The 21,027-nt window shown below is 39.0% G+C and overlaps 2 protein-coding genes and 1 pseudogene across 2 annotated transcripts; 1 reads left to right on the forward strand and 2 right to left on the reverse strand.

Annotated features, from left to right (window-relative positions):
• Positions 1-1,889: 1,889 nt before the first annotated feature.
• Positions 1,890-5,810, reverse strand: LOC127662748 (protein C19orf12 homolog). Its single transcript, XM_052154057.1, has 3 exons — positions 5,597-5,810; positions 4,974-5,151; positions 1,890-3,982 (listed from the first exon to the last, which is right to left on the reverse strand). The coding sequence occupies exons 2-3, from the start codon at positions 5,131-5,133 to the stop codon at positions 3,717-3,719; spliced, it is 426 nt and encodes a 141-aa protein (XP_052010017.1). The 5' UTR covers positions 5,134-5,151; positions 5,597-5,810; the 3' UTR covers positions 1,890-3,716.
• A 1,103-nt stretch (positions 5,811-6,913) lies between these two features.
• On the forward strand, positions 6,914-11,344 carry si:ch211-260e23.9 (uncharacterized protein LOC555795 homolog). Its single transcript, XM_052154048.1, has 4 exons — positions 6,914-7,052; positions 8,329-8,473; positions 8,755-8,881; positions 10,423-11,344. Exons 2-4 carry the CDS (start codon positions 8,344-8,346, stop codon positions 10,649-10,651), a joined length of 486 nt encoding a protein of 161 aa, XP_052010008.1. The 5' UTR covers positions 6,914-7,052; positions 8,329-8,343; the 3' UTR covers positions 10,652-11,344.
• On the reverse strand, positions 11,310-19,388 carry LOC127655393 (uncharacterized protein F13E9.13, mitochondrial-like; annotated as a pseudogene).
• Between the last annotated feature and the right edge of the window lie 1,639 nt (positions 19,389-21,027).

Here is a 21,027-nt window from a genome sequence, read left to right on the forward strand (position 1 = left end):
CGTCGAGCGTCCTTTTCAGGTCTGCTCTTCGGCTGGGAGACGGGCGGCTCTGCCCTGGCTCGCTGCTGCTGCTGGGGCGGTTTCTGAGACGAGCTGGAGCGCTTGGGCAGGAAGTGATGCATAGCTTGCGAATCCTTCCGAGCCTCAGTGAAGCGCTCAGTGAATTCTCTCACCGCCGGTCCGAACAGGCCGCTTGGAGTGACAGGCACGTCAAGAAATGGTGCCTTATCCACGTCCTTCATCTCCGTTAGCGTTAGCCACAGATGGCGCTCAAGGACGGTCAAATTAGCCATGGCCCGGCCGATGGATTGGGCGGTGGCCTTTGTGGCTCGCAGGGCTACGTCCGTAGCGCTGCGCAGGTCCTTGAAAACCTCGGGTTCAGGTCCAGACTCGTCCATGGTGCGGAAGAGTTTGGCCTGAAAAACTTGTAGGACCGCCATCGAATGCAGCGCTGACGCAGCTTGGCCGGCGGCAGCGTATGCGCGACTGGCGAGAGCTGAGGTGCTTCTGCAGGGCTTCGAGGGGTGAGAAGCTCTGGCCTTCCATCCAGCGGTGGAGGGTGGGCATAGATGGTTGGCCACGGTCTTCTCAAGGGGCGGAGTTGCCTCGTAGCCTCTTTCTCTCGCGCCGTCCACTGAGGAGAGCGAGGAAGAAAAAGAAGGCTTTAGGCGAGCAGAGTGCGGGGCTTTCCACGACTTTGTGAGCTCGTCGTGGACCTCAGGGAAGAAAGGAGAGGGTCTCTGTCGGGGGGCCTGCCGGCGCCCCTGCAGGAACCACTCGCCCAGCCGGCTGCGGGCGGCTTTTGACAGGATATGGATGATTTCCGAGTCCATGCTGGTGCCAGTCGTCGGATGCAGCGTCAAGAGAGAGGCTGTCATCCTTTCCATCGTCGTCCCCTGATGTGCCGAACGAGACGAGACCCACCGCTTTGTTGGAGGGGTGCAGGTCCGCTCTCGTGAAATGGACTGGCGGCGGGGAGATTTCTGGTAGCGGTGATGCATGCGGGGACTGGGCCGGCGTGACGTCACCAAAGTCGCGTGCTCTGGCAGCCTCTGTGAGCGGTGCTTTTTCTTGCGCGGCTCGAACGGAGGTGGCAGCACGGCGGAAGCCGGCTCGTTTGCGGTGAAAACGGCAAAGCGAGCGCGCAGCTCGGCGAGGCCCAAGGAGTCGCATTCGGGGCATCCGCCCTGAATGAGTGCAGCTTCTGCGTGGTCCAGACCCAGGCAGCGAGTGCAGATGATGTGCCGATCTCCGTCGTGAAGAGGGCCTCTGCACGAGGCGCAGGCTGAAGGCATTTGAAACAACGCCTTGGAAAATTACTCTTTTACTTTTAAAAGCCTCGCGGGGGCGAGCGCTTGCAGTAAAGGATATGCGATGCGCGCCGGATGGCGTAGCAGAAGGCTTCGAAGGCGGCTGAAGGCGCCGGCGTCCTCTTAGCAGTCCCGCTGTAAGCTTGTCAACGGCGGCGAAAGACTCCAACAATCCGGAGGATCCAGCGAAGAGAAGGTCTTTGCTGAAGGAGATTAAATCTAAAGGAACTCGCATGACGGGGTGCCCATTATATAGCCTGCCTATGCTAATTTCGGCAGGTTCTGAGCGCGCGAACGCGAGGCAGTCGCCCCGTCATTGGTTCGAGCAGTTGCCGCGGCACAGCCAATGACCGAGCTGCCTCGCTCATCGCTGTCTGCTGTGCAGCTGCAATGCGTTTTACATAAAGACTTCAATATTTCTCGAGAAACTGAGTTTTCCCATAGCGTAAGCTACTTACGCAATAGGAGAGACCTCTCGATAGGGAACATGAATGTACTCAACATTAACAAAACAAATAACGTTCTGGAACGTAACAGGGACATTTACAGAGACATGCTGGTTTCAGATGACAACCCGTATCATTTATTAAAAAAAAATTGTACACAATCACAAACAGGAGGATATTAAGTGACGCTGGGGCTAGTTATCACACTTTTAAATGTGAATACTTGTCATGGTAGATTTATTTTTGAAAGTCTATTCTTTATAGACATATACCTTACTACTAAAAACAAAGCTATTGAACATGTCCAACAATATTGCCCAGGAAAAAAGATACAATTCAGGAAACACACATTGACACCACTATGGTTTTATTGTGTTCACTTATCATCAATTACAAGAATAGGATGGTACCATATAGGCCTATATAAGAGGGTTTTGCCATATGTGTTTGAAAGCAACATGATGAACCACTGCTAGAGAAAATAAACATTTGTGTAATTGGACGTTTGAATCAAAACCAAATGGCAACTGAAATATAGCCCATGTGAGAATTTCTCCATGTGACAACTAGCCCCGGTCTCCCCCTATAACCAATATTTGTAGTGTATAGTGATATTTGACTTCTGCATTTATTTGGCAAACATTTCATAACTATAGGCTACAATCTAAATTAGGGCTGCCAATCGATTAACATTTTTAATCGAATTAATTACATGGTGTCCCAATTAATTAATTGTGATTAATCGAATATACAAATAAATTCTAGCGATTTTACAAATTATAAACAATAAACAAATTAATTATATTAACATGACTGGGCTTTTAAATCATAACATTTTTAAAGCATTAATCCACACCGTGGTAGAGATTTATCCACAGAAATAACCTGCATTATTACAATAACCATGGATTACGCACAAGTTTGGTAGTTTTTTAACATTTGGTTACAAAAGGATAACTGTATAAAAAAGGATCATGTTGATATGATGACGATGAAGAAGAGTCCCTACAAAAAGCAAGCAGAGTTCCAGCAGCAAATACATGATATGCACATGAACCAAATATATGTCTTTGCAATTCTTGTGAGATATACGGTATATTTTCCTAATGTGATGTAAACATAAAAACATGTTCAAGAACCCATCCCATTCAAGACCTATAAATAAGGTTAATTTACTAAACCTAACTGATTTTCCAGACTTTAATGTTGTCTTTTCTGCCCAAACCCTCCTGACTGTTTATTTCTAACTTCTAAAAATATGATGATTTAATATAAATCTAGAATAAATAAATAAAAACACTTTCTCACCTTAAACTATGCTGTTAGAACTAACCCAGGGTTTCATCCCTGGTCTCCCTTCCCAATAGTATGTGACATCAAAACACATTGACATATACAGAGCAAACAGGAGTCAACCATAAGTACCCTAACACATATGAGTATACTTATGCTGAAGCAAAATCAATCAAAATATAACCAAAGTCAACAGCCCCCCTAAATGCTTCCCAGAAAAATAAATAAATTGCATAGTTTTTCTTAAAGGGTTAGTTAACCCAAAACAATTTAATTTCTGTCATTTATGTATTTAAAGCGTATCATATACATAAGTGTCAAAGATTGTCAAATATTGCCAAATAAAATTTTTAGAGCTATGATGGAGGGAAAGATTATCAGTGGTTATCAACTTGTATATTTCAGTCTGCTCCTCACGCAAAACTATCGTATGATTTCAGAACACTTGGAATATAGTGCATGAGTCATGACTACTTTTATGACACCTATAATATACTGTATGCTTGTGGAAAACAGGGCTCTTACATTCTTTATAACTTCTACTTTTGTGTTCCACTGAAGACAGAAAGCCATGTGGGTTTTGAACGGCATTAGGTTGAGTAAATTATGACAGAATTTAACATTGTGGGTGAACTAATCCTTTACAACATGACTGGCCCTCTGGTGGTCAGTCTCCATACTGCACTTCAGCCCTCAGCTCTTTTGTGGCATAAGTGAGTATAGCTGAAAGCACTTGCCCATGCAAAGAAGAATTCCCATTAACAAGAGCAATGAGGTTAGCAAGGTCAGTCCAGTCCAGTGTGCCCAGTGCTGCCAATACATCAGAGTACAGTTTCTCCTGGAGTTTACGAGGCAGCTCCATTATGATTTCAGGAAGAGGTCTGAATTGGCCACTGGTCATCCAACTTCCCAAGAGACCTCCCAAAGCACCACCTAGAGAAAGTATAATAGGGGCATACATATACAGGGTAAGCTTTTACATTAAAGGCATTTTGAACTGTAGAATAACTAGGTTATTACAAATAGTGTTATATCACTATTGTGCTATTATTATGTTCCCCCTGATAATGCACTAAACACTATTCATTATCTGTTTTGATATACCATTTAATTAATATGTGATTTTTTTCTATCTGAAAATTCTTAACACGTCCACAGTGTAGGTTGTAGTTGGTTTCAAAGGGATAGTTCATCCAAGAATGAAACTTCTCATCATTTACTCATCACCCTCATGCCATTCCTTTTGTGAATGTCTTTCTTGCTTCTGCTGAACACAAACAAAGATTTTTAGAAGAATATTTCAGCTATGTAGGTCCTCACAATGAAAGTGAATGGTGACCAGAACTTTGAAACTTCAGAAATCACCCAGAGCAGAATAAAAGAAATCCATACAATACAGTAGTTTCATGCATTTTTTTCAGAAGCGACATGAGTATATGTGAGAAACAGATAAATATTTTTCAATAAATCTTCAGCTTTGACCAGCCCTGACCAATAGGTGGCGATATCCACGAAGAATGCGAATTGCCAAAAAGAAAAGAGGAAGAAAGTGAAAGTGGAGATTTACAGTAAAAAAAAAAAAAAAAAAAGACTTAAATAGTAGTCGTTTTCTTATGGATTTAACCACTGAAGTCATATGGATTATTATTATGCTGCCTTTGTGTGCTTTTTGGAGCTTCAACATTTTGATTACAGTTGCTTGCATTATATGGAGATATTCTTCTAAAAAATCTTCATTTGTGTTCAGCAGAACAAAGAAAGTTATCCACATTTTGGATGGCTTGTGGGTGAGTAAAGGAAGAATTTTCATTTTTGGGTGAACTATCCCTTTAAGGAGACAACCCAAGAGCTCAGACACAATTCCAACACTTGTAAAAGTAGATGAAAGTTTGCGGATTGCAAGAACACAGATGCATGGGCTTACCAACAGCTATACCGACTGGCCCTCCAACCAGTCCCCCTACAAATGCACTCCCGCCAGCTGCTGCAGCTCCCTTTCCAGAGTTCTTCACTGCTGCTTTTATGTTCTTGCGTGCTGAGACTTCACAGCAAAGACCAATGACGTCATCCATTCGACAGCTCATTGTGACGTGAAGACAAATCTGGAGTCAAACACCAAAAACAATAAACACGACTAAACTGCCCTTTCGCGCATAAACAAGAAGACGAGAAAAGCACATTTTAATACCACATGCAACAAAAACTGCAAGCATTTTAGCCAACGTGTTGCCCATTCACTTTTGAAGACAGAATTTTTTTTTTTTTTTAAATAGTTGATATTCGTATATAAATGCGCAAGGTAGGCCTAATTGCATTTCCATATTAAATCACTTCACATGAGATGCCTATAGCTACTATTCTGTTCAACACATTCTGTAAGCGAACATGGCAAAAACGAAAGTAAAAACAGAAAAAGATATCTCATTTAGTACAAAACGAGTACACAATTTCAGCCTCCAAAATCAAAATAGGCCGTAGGCTATTGTAGGTAAACTAATTTCACTTCGTACATTATTTGCTTGCATAAAACTTGATTTTACAGATTACCTTGTTTTCTTTAGCCAACTGCAGATGCTGTCAAAGTACCGAAAAACCAGTATGGAAGTGTCAGTGTGTGTGATGGCATTACCCAACACTTCCGCACTCAACTCTGTTCTAAATATGCTGTGTGTTGAGGCTGATGTGGTTATGCTAACAATGTTAATATGAACTCACTATAATTTCACACTCAGCGATTGAGCTCATTCTGACTATTAGAACTGATATTTAGCAGATCCTGTCATCAGATGCCTAGCTATAAAATGAAATGTTTCTCGTAAAAGGAAGTCTGTAAAGGTTCTTTGTGTTAGTTTGATATCAGAGATGCACGAGTCAAATGAAGAATTGGCATTTGTAGACAGCTGAGTTTTTTGGTAATGCATTCAGTGTGTGCGGTCCTAAACTTCTCCTCTAGAGGGCCACATTAGACGAAAGCGTGTTATTAAAAGACGTTTGTACAGCATGTGGATGTTTTCTATGTGTTTCCGTTTGAGCTGACGTCGATCTCTCATATTCTATCTATCACAATCTATGCAATTACTAATGAGTTATATATAGAGAGTTATAGTCATTCAAGATGAAGGTGGGATGTAAAACTCTTTCATTGAGCAATAATTATGTGCAGTTCACAGTCTAGTTTTTTTTATACTCATCCAACACATCCGACCTATTCTGCAATTATTCCCTTGCACTGTATATAACAGATTTGCATTTAGATTTGCACCAGGTATGTAGGCTATGTATATATGTGTGTATATATATATATATATATTTATATTGTGTTCTATATATACTTTATTTTCTATTCAATTTTATGTATTTTGTATTATTATCTCTGTCTTGTTATATTGCATTTTTTGTACACTGGAAGCTCCTGTCACCAAGACAAATTCCTTGTATGTGTAAGCATACCTGGCAATAAAGCCAATATTCAGTCAATATTTGCAGAATAGATCACTGTTTTTCATTGGTGTAAAAGACATTTTTGATTTAATTTTCTTCCAAAACACTAAAAAGCAACAACAACTACCACAGTACTTTCCTTTAAAATTTAAATTACATTTAAACTGTTGCATATTTATGTTGCTAATAAGAATCCCTGAAATGTGTTTTGAGTCAAAGGTCTAATTTGTCATATTCAGTTTTGTTCAAGGTGATTAAGTTTTTGTTAGAAAAAAAAGCATATTTTCCTTAAGGTGTGCATGTCTTTAGCCCCGCTGTACCCTATTTGTCTGTGAACACCTGTTAGATAGGCTGCTAGTAAACAAGAACTTCCGCATGAGCGAATACCACAGACTTATGGGTGGGGCTTGATGACGTCGGTGAAGTACAGTCGAGAACAAGGGGGAGGAGCTTCGAGTACATAAACAAGTCTAGACTGTACACAGAGAGAGCAACTTCGACACAATTTATACAAACAAAAGGCATTTACACAAACAGAAACAACTTTTTGACAGCTATTAAGGTAGGAAACCCGAAAGTTCATTTAGTAGCTTTCACCATATCCTGAAATGTCACATTTATATTCGATTAGCAATAACCTGTGCAATATTTCTTGTGTCCGTGCAGTTAACTTCAGTTTGTTGTTGTTGTTGTTTTTAGTTTGAACACTACATTGAATTGAAGTAAATTAAAAGGATCCTTCAAGCTTTCTGAAGGAGAACAGATAGCTATACTAACAGGTCGATGGGGGAATACATTTTATTATCGTATTGTTTCTTGATATCATTCGTAGCCTGTTAATCTGTCCATATTTATGATTATTGTTATGATTATCAATGTTCAGCTCGCAGAACTATTTGAATATTAGTAAACCTACAGTCAGCTTTTGTAAACAAGACACTTTATGGTCAGGACTACAGCTGATCACTCCTTCCTGTCCCACTTCACGATTTCAGTTGGTTACGGACGATCATTTTAGTAGGCTATCGCATTATTGACAATAAACAGGCTAATAGGGATTATTTTTGACTGATGTGGTAAAAGAGATATCAAGAGGTATACCGTGCAAAGAAACGAGCAACTTGTTTTCAAATAAGATCCGTTGAAAAAATCTGTGCTTTAAATTGTATTGTCTTACGTGGCACCGGATGTAAAATAAATGGACATTTATGAAATATATATAAATGAGGATGCATTCCTGTTAGGTTGTAGTTATGTTTTTAAGGTTGTGTTTGTACGTTGGGCATCTAAAAATCAGTTAGCAAAATAATTACGTCTTCAGACAACTTGGGTTTTTTGGGGGGGGGGGTTATGTTACAAATATGAACCTCTACCAAGAGCCTATTAATGCTCTGATTCGTGTTTGAATGTTGTCTAAATTAAGGAAGGCATTCCAGACAATGTTAAAATAAATCATCTGTGGAAAGGAACATTGTGTCTCCGTCTGACCACCTGATACGTGCCAAGTGCATGTTGTATCAGTGCAGCAGGACATAAATTTACATTTAAGGTCATGCAAGGCCGTCTCCAATATCTAGTGTGGCATTTTAAACCTACTGCAACAAATGTAAACAGCAAAAGAAAGAAAGGAACAAACAAGCAAACGAACAAGAAATAAAAGGAAAGAAAGAAGGAAACATACAAACAAAAAAGAAAAGACAGAAAGAGAAAGAAAGAAAAGGGAGAAAAGAAAAGGAGAAAGCTTGTTGCATTATAATAATTATAAATATTATAACATTGCAATTAATGTGGATTCCTCTAGAGGGCAACATAACTCTTTATCGCTTTTGTTTTTACAGATCACACAATCTGAAATGTTTGCTAAACTCATCGCACAATTTGTGGGCAGCGCAGAAAAGGACAGTGATGTTGCAGTGGAGACTGATGACTGTGCAAACCTCTTAGAGTTTGAAGATGGCGACTGGGTTATTATAAAGATAAATGGTAAGTTCTTTGGTTTTGATCTACTGTGGTTTAAGAATGTAATATAGAAAGTCCTGTAAAACAGGGTTGTTGATGTTAATCCTGAACCAATGCTATCCCAGATAAAGTGTAAGAATAATTTCTAATTCCCATTTGACAGATATTTATTAAAGACTGAACTGGGCCACTGGTGATATGGCATCTCAAGTTTCTCTCTGGCTCATCCCCAACCTTGATTTGAACCCATGCTTTTGTGTTGCCATAAGTGTTTTCGTTTAAATTATTTTCTGCTTCCTGTGTAGAGAACCAGTCACTTGGCTCAGCTGAGGCAAACATTCTTGAGAACCTGTTGATCGAGCACCCCAGCATATCTGTATACCAGATACCTGAGGAAGACCTCGCTTCTGATGAAGTGGAGGACATGGCGAGGTATGTTTTAAAGTGATAGTTCACCTAAAAATGAAAATTCTCTCATCCTTTACTCACCCTCATGTCATCCCAGATGTATGACTTTTTTCTTCTGCAGAACACAAATGAGGATTTTAAGTAGAATATTTCAGCTCTGTAGGTCCATACAATGCAAGTGAATGGTGGCCAGAACTTTTAGGGTCTAAAATGCATTTAAAGGCAGTATAAAAGTCATCCATATGACTCCAGTGGTTAAATACATGGGCCCTAATTTAAGCACCCAAGCATTAAGCACAGATCAAAACTCATAAGCGCAAAGACGATTGGCATGGTCAAGAAGTGTTAGTATTTTCGTTTAAGCGTGCGCTAAGTCTAGGCACACATAGGTTTGGCGAAATAGTGGGCACAAGGTGCTAATTGGGTCAATGGATGTTCTTCTCCGGCACCGTCTCCGCTCTGTTATACAGTCCATTCCCATTGTCAAGCACCAGCGATATAAACAAAGACAGTACATTCATAAGAATTTGTTGGTGTAAATAGAATCTATGAAATGAATGGGAAGAATACAAATATGGATTTCCATTATGTTGTGCATCCTTGGTAAATCCTTTTATACACATGGAACATGTGGTACAAATATGGATGTAGGCTCTGTTAAATTACAGAGAATGCAAGTTTTCTTCTACTGACACACAAATCATGGCTATTATTAACAGTGATTGTATCGGCACGCACATCACTTCTACCGGTCGGCATTGATTTTTGAAAAATTCTATTAATTTATTGAAACACAAAATAATTAAACCAAAAATAATTCTAAATTCAAATTACACTTCAAACAAAACAAAAATATAATCAAAATAAAGAAGTGGTCAAACAAATCATACCAAATCCAAAATATTACTCCTAAACAAAACATTTTGAAATTCTCCACTTTCACATTCTTTTATTTGTGCTTATTGCCCCATACTGGGCAGGTAGGAGAATTTATAGTACAAAAGGACTTAAATTTGAATCAGTTTTTCAGTCACACCTATCATATTACTTCTGATGACATGGATTACTTTTATGCTGTCTTTAAATGCTTTTTGGAGCTTCACATTTCTAGTCACCATTCACTTTTTTGGACATCCAGAGTTGAGATATTCTTCTAAAAATATTCATTTGTGTTAAGCAGAAGAAAGAAAGTCATACACATTTTGGATGGCATGAGGGTAGGATGAGAGAATTTAAATCTTTGGTCAAACTATCCCTCTAAGGCTGATTAGATATTTTTGGCCTTGTGCAGTACCTAGAACTCGGCATGTAATGTATTAAGCAACATTTAAGGTGTTCAGTTTAAATAAAATGTCACAGGGAACAATCAGCTACATCATATTTTTTAATAAAAAGGATTTAATATCTATATGTATGAGATTTATAGTTTCAGGCAAAAACATGACTGTCACACACAAATAACTGGAGGAAAACAAGTCCTATGATGTCACACTGACATGTAACTTATATTTCCAAGTTCTAACTGTACTTATGTTGGCTTGTGATTTGACAATCTTGCCCTTTAGGCCTGTGCCACTCAGACGTCATGTTTCTTGGCGGTTAGCTGCATGGGGCAGCCCCTTGCCCTGCAGCACCATTCTGCTCTCAGTGCAGCGTGCCAGAGTCTATAATGAGCACAGGAAAATGAACCGTGGCGCCCTCAACAGGAAAAACCTTATACAAACTCGATTTTCCCCTTCCGATCGCCGCTTTGGCTACTTCAAACAGCCCACACAGCGCCTGTACAACTACTGAGATTTAGTCAAATATATATGTATTTACATCTGATACCACTGAACATACAGGCTTTTGCTGTATGAATTGTCTTTTGTTTTATGGGGCACATTTGCATATCATGCCATGAAACCATATCCCTGTGAGACTGTTACTGTTCAAAGTTTAAATGCAGTGTGGTGCTATTTAACCAATAACATAAAAAAATTCTCACTGTCAGTCTGACACTGAAATAACTGAAAACTGTGTGTTGGAAAAATACAGTATGTTGATACAAAACATGGACTTAAAATATAGGCACATGCATTAGTGGTCCTTTAGTATTTTATTTAGTCCTTTTCTATTTTGAAATGAAACAATGTAATACAGTTTTTGTGCTTCTGATTTAGTTTAGCTGTGACTGTTGCAAGAATAATGCTTAAATAAATGTAAAAGAAAATGCTAAAAAAATAAATAAATCAGTGTTAAAGCTAGGCAATGTAATTTTTACATTAGCTGCTTAATATTACTGACATGAAAAAGCTATATGTTGGAATAAGTGATTTACTTCCAAAGTGACAAAATATGATTATGTTATGCTGTGATACATTTTGTTACACTTATTGTTATTATTTGACTTTGTATGTATATAAATGCTATTTTTTGTGTTGTTTATTTTCTATCTTCAGGAATGCATTTGTTAAAATCTTGTAAAACACAATAAATAGAGAATTTATCTTCACATAGCTGTTTTCTTTATCTATACTATTTTAATTATCAAAAAGATTTGATGCTAACATGCAATGTACTTTGTCCTAAATGATTTGCCTTGACATTCTCTAAGTTTGTGCATCTTCCCCATGAGACATTTCACTCTGTCTGTATCCATTTGCCCAGTAGTCTCCTTTCTTAAAGTGGGAGGCAGTGATCATGGCAGCTGCCTGAAGGTAGTGCTCCACATTGCTATGAGTTACACCAGAACCGATGAAAACTGGGATTTTAACAGACTGGGTGACCTCTGATAAACAGAGAGCAGTGATAATTTGCACACAAGGTAGCATTTTGCTTCTTTACATAAATACATAAATCATTGTGTGTTCAGACAGAAACAGGCAGCAAAACATGGGTGTGAGGACATTTGTGTTTCTTTCTGCTTGATGCATGCATAAAAATACAAAAACATGTTGTTCCTTCATTGTAATGAGGATTCTGGCAGAATGTGCCTCATCCTCCATCTGACAGCTTCCCCAGACCAATGGATCAGAACTAAGGAAGGCAATAGGCAGAAATCCAAAACAGGCAGCAGGGCAGTGGCAGAGTAGGCTGGGCCTGGTTTTCATGCCTATGTTTATGGCCTTCCATGATCACCAGCCATCTGGATGTGGGATTTAAAATAGCTGGCAGTGCTGGTGTCTATATTAGCCCATACAAGGCCATTGGTTCTGAGGCAGGGCAGGAAGTAGGCCGTCTGCTCACATAGGGCAACCACTAGAGCCAAAAAAAAAAGACTCTACTCTCTTTAAAGGGGGTTATTATTATTATTTTTTCAATGTTCCAAAACCATATGACTTTCTTTCTTCTTTGGAAAATACCAAAGGAGATTTTAAGAAGAATGTGAGTCTCAGTCACCATTCACTTTCATTTTGGTGTCTGAGGCTCACATTCTACCTTAAATCTCCTTTAGTGTTCCACATAAAGTAATACAGAGGTTTGAAGCATCTAGGGGTGTAAATCAGACGTTTCATCGTGATACGATTTTATATCGATTCTCTTGGGCTGCGATCCAATTTGTGCCGATACTTCAAAGTCTGGCATGATATGATTTTGATTTGATTCAGGGCCCTGCGATCGATATTCAGATTTTATGTGCCTATTTTACACAATCAATTAAATTTGTATTTGCCCTCAAATGCAACCAATTATAATTTGAATATTTTATTGAGCTCTCTGAAAAGTGCAAATATAGTATACACATCCACAACAAAATAAGGTACTTCAGATGTTGAAAACAATTATACAGATAATAATCTGTAATAAAAAAAAAACTCACAAAAGTGATCATCAATCGTTTGATTACAGCTTATTTTTCAATTTTATCCAATTCAAAGTACTTAGATACCCTTGACTTGTTTCCAACTATCTGTGCTATCTTTCGGTTTTCTTGGCTACAACTTACACAGTTCTGTTACAGTAAATTTCACAATTCTGTAAGGAATGAAAAGTCGTACATAACTTACAAGTTTGCTATTTCGTATGGTCTCGCATTATGTTTTTCGCATAAACTCGTACGGCTGGAAAATTCCTGGATGTCTAATGCGGAAATAAGTGAGTTCTGCGCAGGAGGTGTTAAGGACATGCTAATTAATATTATGCCCTAACCCAAACCATTATCTAAACTTAACCAATCAGTAGAGTGTGTAAACATGATGAAGCAAGTTGTGTGTGACAGAAGCAAGTAATGGTCACGTATTAGATGTAAACGATGTCCAGCGATGACATTGGCTGTAGTGAAAGTCATAGGGATTCAAACGAGTGCAGTCGAACGTTCTCAAAGGAATTAGACAAATTTAGGAAAGACGTAGGAATCCTGACGATTTTGCCATGAGAGTGTGTTGCATAAATGTTAGTAAGTGTGTTGATGTGTATTTGTGTAAAGACTTATAACTGATGCCGGACCTGAGCAGATGTTTCTCTTTCCCTCGTTCTGTTCGGAATATTTGCATTGTCAATAAGTTTCACATGGTTGAACCTCTCCATGGTACTTTAAAATAAAAAATACTCATGTAAAATGGGTCGCATGTGTAAAGATATCCATGGAAGCCCGAATTAATCACGTATGTGAGCCGCTCTGCTTTTGTCAGGAGAGCTCGCATTTTAAAGGAATGCCCGGTTGATGTTGACATGCTCGCACTGATCCTGTCAATGGACACATCCGTGTCCCACATGAGAAGCATATTTAGCACTCATAAAGTCAAATTAATGTAATAAGGTTGCTTCATCACCTGACGGAAATGCGTACGGATGTGGCTGACATGATAGTATTAAAATAAAGGTACATCTTAAAAAAAAATCTATATCGATATTTACATGTTGTATCGATAACACTGGATTGTTGGTTATTGGATTGATGCATCGATCCAGATCAATGAATCGTTACACCCCTAGAAGCATCCCATCCTGTCTACCACAGTAACTTTGGCTGATATACATTGGTGTGAGTTTGGGGCAGGACTAAATATTCATGAAAAATGGTAGAGGAGGCTTTCTAACTGTAGAAATTATTTTTACAATTGAATTTAATGCGGCTATTGCCATTAAAATACTGCACAACTCACATGTAAACGCTTACACACAAGGTTGCTAGGCTCCATAGGATATAAAAAGATAAGTTCATCCAAAAATGAAAATTCTCTCTTCATTTACTCACCCTCATGCCATCCCAGATGTGTATGACTTTTTTTCCTTCTGCTGAACACAAACAAAGATTTTGTAAATGTAAATCTAGACATCAGCAGTCTCCTTGGCAATCATGATATCAAGCGCGATTACGCTCTGCGCATGCGTCAAGTGCTGCTAAGTGTAATCGATCTTGAAATCACAATCGTGCCTAGAGACTATAATGGCAAGATGTACAGTGAAAAAGATGTTATATTTTAGCCTGTTCTTACCCAAAACTAATTGGATCGCTTCAGAAGACATGCATTAAATCACTGGAGTGATATGGAATTATGGATTACTTTTATGCTGCCTTTATTTGCTATTTGGAGCTTCAAAGTGTCTTTGTTTGTGTTCAGAAGAAAAAAATCATACACATCTGGGATGGCATGAAGGTGAGTAAATGAAGAGAGAATTTTCATTTTTGGGTGATCTATCCCTTTAATCTTTAAAGCACATGGCCTTGCCTGGGCCTGAGAACTGAGATGTGTTGACAAGGAGAGTTTAAGAGTGTACGTGTATCAGCTGCTGAAAAATAATTATCATCAAGTATACCTTTAACACTAATGAATCCTGGATTATGCACACACATGGTTGCAGTCCTATTAACTCAGATGGCATGCTGGCTGCATGAAAGTCCTGGAAAGTGTTTATGCATGTGTAACACTGCACACGTGTTGTTGAGCATTTATCAAAATAGCCAGAGAGCAGAATATCCATTTCATCTCATTTAATCACTGCATAGCAAACCCACTACCCCCACCCTTCATGGCAGGTTACTATTAATAATTTTTGTTTTTCTATATCATAAACGTATTACTGAAAGATACCCGACAAGTGATGTTTATATACAGTAAGTCGTTTCTATTTAGCAGTGGGGCTAGTGTGATTTGATTTCAGTTTGTGAGATGTTAGGCAACTGCAGATAAATGTCAGGATGACATATGAGATAAAGGTTTGTTTGTAACGTAGGAGTTCTGAGTTGAGTGATTCAAGCATGCATAGCATACTATATCTCTGATCTGATTTTTTAAGGAATCAATCACAGTATGGCCTAATGCTGAACAAAACAGTGCATTCAGCAGTAAAGACAAATGTTTAGTGTAGTAAAATTTGATATGCTGAGTGGCATCACATCTTAATGATTGGCTTAATAAAGGTAAAACCAAGACCCCTGTGATTCTGATTTACATTAAATTATGCAGTTACCTGTGATGATGTGTCCATCAGGAATGAAGATCTCAGCAGCTTGGGCTGTCTCAGCTATACTCACATCTGAAGTTAGGGCGTTAGGGCATGAGCACAGAAACATCATTATCACTGATCACTCACCTGAGGTGATACCAAATATAAATAGGTTCACTGCCTTCCAATAATACATACAGTCACCTAAAGGATTATTAGGAACACCTGTTCAATTTCTCATTAATGCAATTATCTAATCAACCAATCACATGGCAGTTGCTTCAATGCATTTAGGGGTGTGGTCCTGGTCAAGACAATCTCCTGAACTCCAAACTGAATGTCAGAATGGGAAAGAAAGGTGATTTAACCAATTTTGAGCGTGGCATGGTTGTTGGTGCCAGACGGGCCGGTCTGAGTATTTCACAATCTGCTCAGTTACTGGGATTTTCACGCACAACCATTTCTAGGGTTTATTAAGAATGGTGTGAAAAGGGCAAAACATCCAGTATGCGGCAGTCCTGTGGGCAAAAATGCCTTGTTGATGCTAGAGGTCAGAGGACAATGGGCCGACTGATTCAAGCTGATAGAAGAGCAACTTTGCCTGAAATAACCACTCATTACAACCGAGGTATGCAGCAAAGCATTTGTGAAGCCACAACACGCACAACCTTGAGGCGGATGGGCTACAACAGCAGAAGACCCCACCGGGTACCACTCATCTCCACTACAAATAGGAAAAAGAGGCTACAATTTGCAAGAGCTCACCAAAATTGGACAGTTGAAGACTGGAAAAATGTTGCCTGGTCCGATGAGTCTCGATTTCTGTTGAGGCATTCAGATGGTAGAGTCAGAATTTGGCGTAAACAGAATGAGAACATGGATCCATCATGCCTTGTTACCACTGTGCAGGCTGGTGGTGGTGGTGTAATGGTGTGGGGAATGTTTTCTTGGCACACTTTAGGCCCCTTAGTGCCAAATGGGCATCGTTTAAATGCCACGGCCTACCTGAGCATTGTTTCTGACCATGTCCATCCCTTTATGGCCACCATGTACCCATCTTCTGATGGCTACTTCCAGCAGGATAATGCACCATGTCACAAAGCTCGAATCATTTCAAATTGGTTTCTTGAACATGACAATGAGTTCACTGTACTAAAATGGCCCCCACAGTCACCAGATCTCAACCCAATAGAGCATCTTTGGGATGTGGTGGAACGGGAGCTTCGTGCCCTGGATGTGCATCCCACAAATCTCCATCAACTGCAAGATGCTATCCTATCAATATGGGCCAACATTTCTAAAGAATGCTTTCAGCACCTTGTTGAATCAATGCCACGTAGAATTAAGGCAGTTCTGAAGGCAAAAGGGGGTCAAACACAGTATTAGTATGGTGTTCCTAATAATCCTTTAGGTGAGTGTACATTAACCACCACACTGTATTAGCCAAAAGTGGATGAGGGTTAGTACATAATGACAGACTTATCATTATGCGTGAACTTGTAGTTGCCATTATTTCTGTTCAGTATTCAATACAAGTAAAGCTCTATTGACAGCATTTGTTGCATAATATTGATTACAATAGAAAATCATTTTGCTATCAAAACATGCTATCGTCTAATTCATCACACAAAGCTATTGTGTGGCTTTAAAAAAAATCTTGAAAGTAAGTTGAACCACTTTTATTGTGCGTTTCTGTAATTTTGGTTCATCTTAACATTCCTAATCCTCATTTACTTGCATATTATGGAAAAGAGAGGCCAGGATATTCATAACAATGTATTCTTTAAGTTGTGAAACTTACATACTGTAAGACTTCAATACTGAAAAATCATACTGGTTTATAATGAAATGAGGGTGATGACAGACTTTTTGAATTTTTTTTGGGGTGAAGTATTAATTTAAGTTTGTATGGCTATACTTCCATTGTAAGACCTGACTGAGTGACAAGTCAAAAACGTTTTCTGTGGTAGCTGACATTATAACACAAATACTGTGAATAGAGCTTAACTTGTTTTAACCGGAAACCTTTAATTAAGTATGCTAACAGTTTGCCTGAGGTCATCTGATCCCACCAGTGCTTCTTCTTGATTTCTGTAAAGATCTGAATGTGCTTCGCTCCGATGCGTCTGCGGTAGTGCAGCAGCTCACCAGCGCAACCATTTAACAGTCTTCATCTGCAACATGTAAAAACACAAACCCCTCTGCGCGGATAAAATCTAGCCCTAAGGAGGTGGAGATTCTTTTTTTCTTTTTTTATCCCATTTTCTCCCAATTTGGAATGCCCAATTCCCACTGCTTAGTATGTCCTCATGGTGGCGCAGTTACTGACCTCAATTCGGGTGGTGGAGGACAAGTCTCAGTTGCCTCCACTTCTAAAACAGTCAATCCGCTCATCTTATCTCGTGGCCCATTGTGCATGACACCGCGGACAGTCCCAGCATGTGGAGAATCATGCTACTCTGTGTGATCCACACACAACTTACCACGTGCCCCATTGAGAACGAGAACCACTAATAGCAACCACAAGGAGGTTACCCCATATGACTCTACTCTCCTTAGCAACCAGGCCAATTCGGTTGCTTGGGAGACCCAAGGAGGACACCCTGGATTCAAACTCACGACTCCAGGGGTGGTAGTCAGCATCAATACTCACTGAGCTACCCAGGCCCTGTTCAATTCAAATATTCATAATGAAGTCAGATTACTGACGTCAAATACTTGATGTCTTGTACAGTCATGCAAATACCTGAGGCCAGGGCAATGGCCAGCGCTGATTGGTTCACAGCTGAAAGAATCTGTACACCAAGCGGCCAGGATGGATTAGGCCCCTAATAGCAGCACACACAGCTTTCAAGGAGGCACACACATCTGGACCCACCTCAAAGGTGTATGGAATATCATGCATGTTTTCAGTAATCACTCCATCCTGTTATAGAGAGTATAATCTGTAATTAGCCAGATATACAAATGACAAAAAAAGAAGAAACAAACAAACCTATAATTAACCATTAATTTTACCAGATAACAATGACCAAAAAGCCTGGTTTGAGGTCATTTCATCTACAGATCCATCAAGGGATAGCTCACCCAAAAATAAAAATTCTCTCATCATTTACTCACATGCATGACTTCCCAGATGTGTGACTGTCTCTCTTCTGCAGAACATGAATAAATATGTTTAGAAGAATATTTCAGCTCTGTATGTTCTTTGAATGCAAGTGAATGGTAACGTTCTTCTTCTGAATTAAATTTGAAGCTCCAAAAAGCAGATAAAGACAGCATAAAAATTTAACTAGTAGTTTAATTTATGTCTTCTGAAGTGCTCTAATCAATTTTGGGTGAAAACAGTCCAAAATTACAAGTCCTTTTTCACTATAAATCTTGACATCAGCATTTTCCTTTGCGATAATTATTTCAAACTTGCATGCATCAAGCACGAGGAAGGGTAATTATGCCTAAAATCATAATCATGCCTAGAGACTGCAGTAGCAAGATGCATAGTGAAAAGGAAGTTATATTTTGGTCACTTCAGAAGACATGGATTAAACCACTGGATTCAAATGTACTGTTTTATGCTGCCTTTATTTGCTTTTTGGAGCTTCAAAGTTTTGGTCACTTGCATTGAAAGGACCTACAGAGCTGAAATGTTCTTCTAAAAATCTTTGTTTGTGTTGTGCAGAAGAAAGAACTCATGCCATCTCACACATCTGGGATCACACATCTGATAAGAGCATTTTCAGTTTTGGGTGAACTATCCCTTTAGTTCATTTGTTTTTAGAAAACTAATGTTAGATATGACCCTTCTAGGCACCCGTACTAAAACCCCTTAATTTTATATAAATGTCGTTATACCTCCAGCATGCAAGAAACACTTTATTTTTATATTTTGACACCATAAGTGTTTACATTCCACATTTCACCGACCACCTATGACTTATAGGTGCATGGTGGTATTATATTTCCGCCTCTCGACATGCCTCCTCTGAGATCTCTGTGAGTTGCGCTGTTTAAGGGAGTTCCTGTAGATGACAAGCTACTTCAGCTCTGCTTAAGTTTACAAAGTTAAACAAGACACCAGTTCAATTAATGTCTTACCTGGCAATGCTCGGACGTGAATCATGCCAATGACATTTGAGCTTAAGCTTCCGAAAATATTTAAAAAACGTCATTTTCATGTGACTGGTCAAAGGTTACACACTAACATAAGTGCATACTGTGCATATCTAACAATGTCATAATCCATATCTGCGTGTATTAAATCCTAAATGTGAATGCATGAATGGTACATTTTTAAACATATTTAATAAAGCTGCTACATATAGAGGAATTGTACGTAAAACATCTCGAAAAAAGAGTGAAACGCGCTTTTAAAGTTGACGTTTTTATTTACCCTGCGTAACAGTTACACACGTCCGTCTAGCGCAAGTTACAAATAATAATAAAAAATTTAAATGCGCGTAGACGGATACAAAAACAAGTTCCGTGTATACGGCTCAAATGAAACTGGCAGCGTATCCCCATTACAACAACCACACCAGTAAAAATTCGCCACATCTACTTTTCCAACACATGACATCTTAAACGGTCACATTTAAAACTTCGCATGCCAAAGATCACTGTCAAGATAGCCAAATGAAATGCATCTATTTAACGCGAACACTCGGATTGTTTACTTCTTGAGGCGGCTAGCCATGTGCTCAACGCACTTCCGGCGTCTCAATACCGCCCCTGCGTGACGTCACACCACACGCCTCCTGTGGAACTGGGCGGAGTAAACATGAATATTCATGAGTTTCCTGTGTCGTGTTAAAACTCACAGGAAACCACTTCAAGTAAATAAGTTAACCAACTACCATAATTATTTGTTTTATAGTCTTCTGTTTTCCCTTGTGAGGCTTTAAAACGGTGTTGTTGGATATTATGTCACAAATATTTGTGTTATTTTATTATGTGCCTTTCCTTAATCTCTTGTTCAAAACGATGTAAAGATCAAAACAAGATAAATGGATAAATTTTTTTAAGAATGCAAGTGAAAGACATATATTTTCATGTTAGCCAGCAAGCCATGATATTTAAATGTGTCATATGAGGGCATAATGTAACATGCACGTAACAGTGACAACAAATTTTCATTCATTTCATATTTCTATTGCCTATTCATAATTTGATACTCAAAAAAATTAATCTCACAACATTATTTATGCAATTGAAATAGATGTGTGAATGTATGTTGCCACCTCTGAGCAGCTTTAAACAGTCGGTGTAGATACACCTAAATGTCACATCATATGCAGCTTCTGTGCCATCGTTGCAGAGAAAAGGTACACATTTGTCAATAAAACTTAAAGACAGAATCATTTGTTCTCTTGATTCTATTCAGAACAAGGCAACTTCTCCCATGAGTAACTTAAAATTGCATGGTGGTCTTTTATTATTATTTTAGCCTGTCGTTTAAAATTTAAGAACAGAACAGGACTATCGTGTCATTGTCAAAGTACTGTGGTGCATATTTCACAATTGACCAACAGACATTTGATTTCCATCAGCATTGTGATAAGCTGATTTTCATCCTGATTGCATTACATGGACAAATAAAAACTGTTTTTGTTTTTTGTTGTGCCCAATCTTGCACAGTCTTTTGTCTCCAGCCATCTGGTGCATTTTGTCCACTAAATGGGGGGATTATTTACCAAAAAAGCAAGAATGGCACAGAATAATCACAACTTTATTATGCCATCGCAGATACATTTGTGACTAATTATCCAGTGACACAGTTTTAAAGCGTCACAAGGGAAAAC

This window comes from Xyrauchen texanus, chromosome 2, assembly GCF_025860055.1.
Source record: "Xyrauchen texanus isolate HMW12.3.18 chromosome 2, RBS_HiC_50CHRs, whole genome shotgun sequence".
NCBI lineage: Eukaryota > Metazoa > Chordata > Actinopteri > Cypriniformes > Catostomidae > Xyrauchen > Xyrauchen texanus.

What these genes read in the sequence shown, in the direction of transcription:
- LOC127662748 (XM_052154057.1), bottom strand. Translation starts at nt 5,133, where the DNA reads ATGAGCTGTCGAATGGATGACGTCATTGGTCTTTGCTGTGAAGTCTCA. An exon ending in GCCAGTCGGTATAGCTGTTG is followed by an intron (nt 3,983 to 4,973) that starts GTAAGCCCATGC and finishes TACTTTCTCTAG; the next exon opens with GTGGTGCTTTGGGAGGTCTC.
- si:ch211-260e23.9 (XM_052154048.1), top strand. Translation starts at nt 8,344, where the DNA reads ATGTTTGCTAAACTCATCGCACAATTTGTGGGCAGCGCAGAAAAGGAC. An exon ending in GGTTATTATAAAGATAAATG is followed by an intron (nt 8,474 to 8,754) that starts GTAAGTTCTTTG and finishes CTTCCTGTGTAG; the next exon opens with AGAACCAGTCACTTGGCTCA. An exon ending in GAAGTGGAGGACATGGCGAG is followed by an intron (nt 8,882 to 10,422) that starts GTATGTTTTAAA and finishes CTTGCCCTTTAG; the next exon opens with GCCTGTGCCACTCAGACGTC.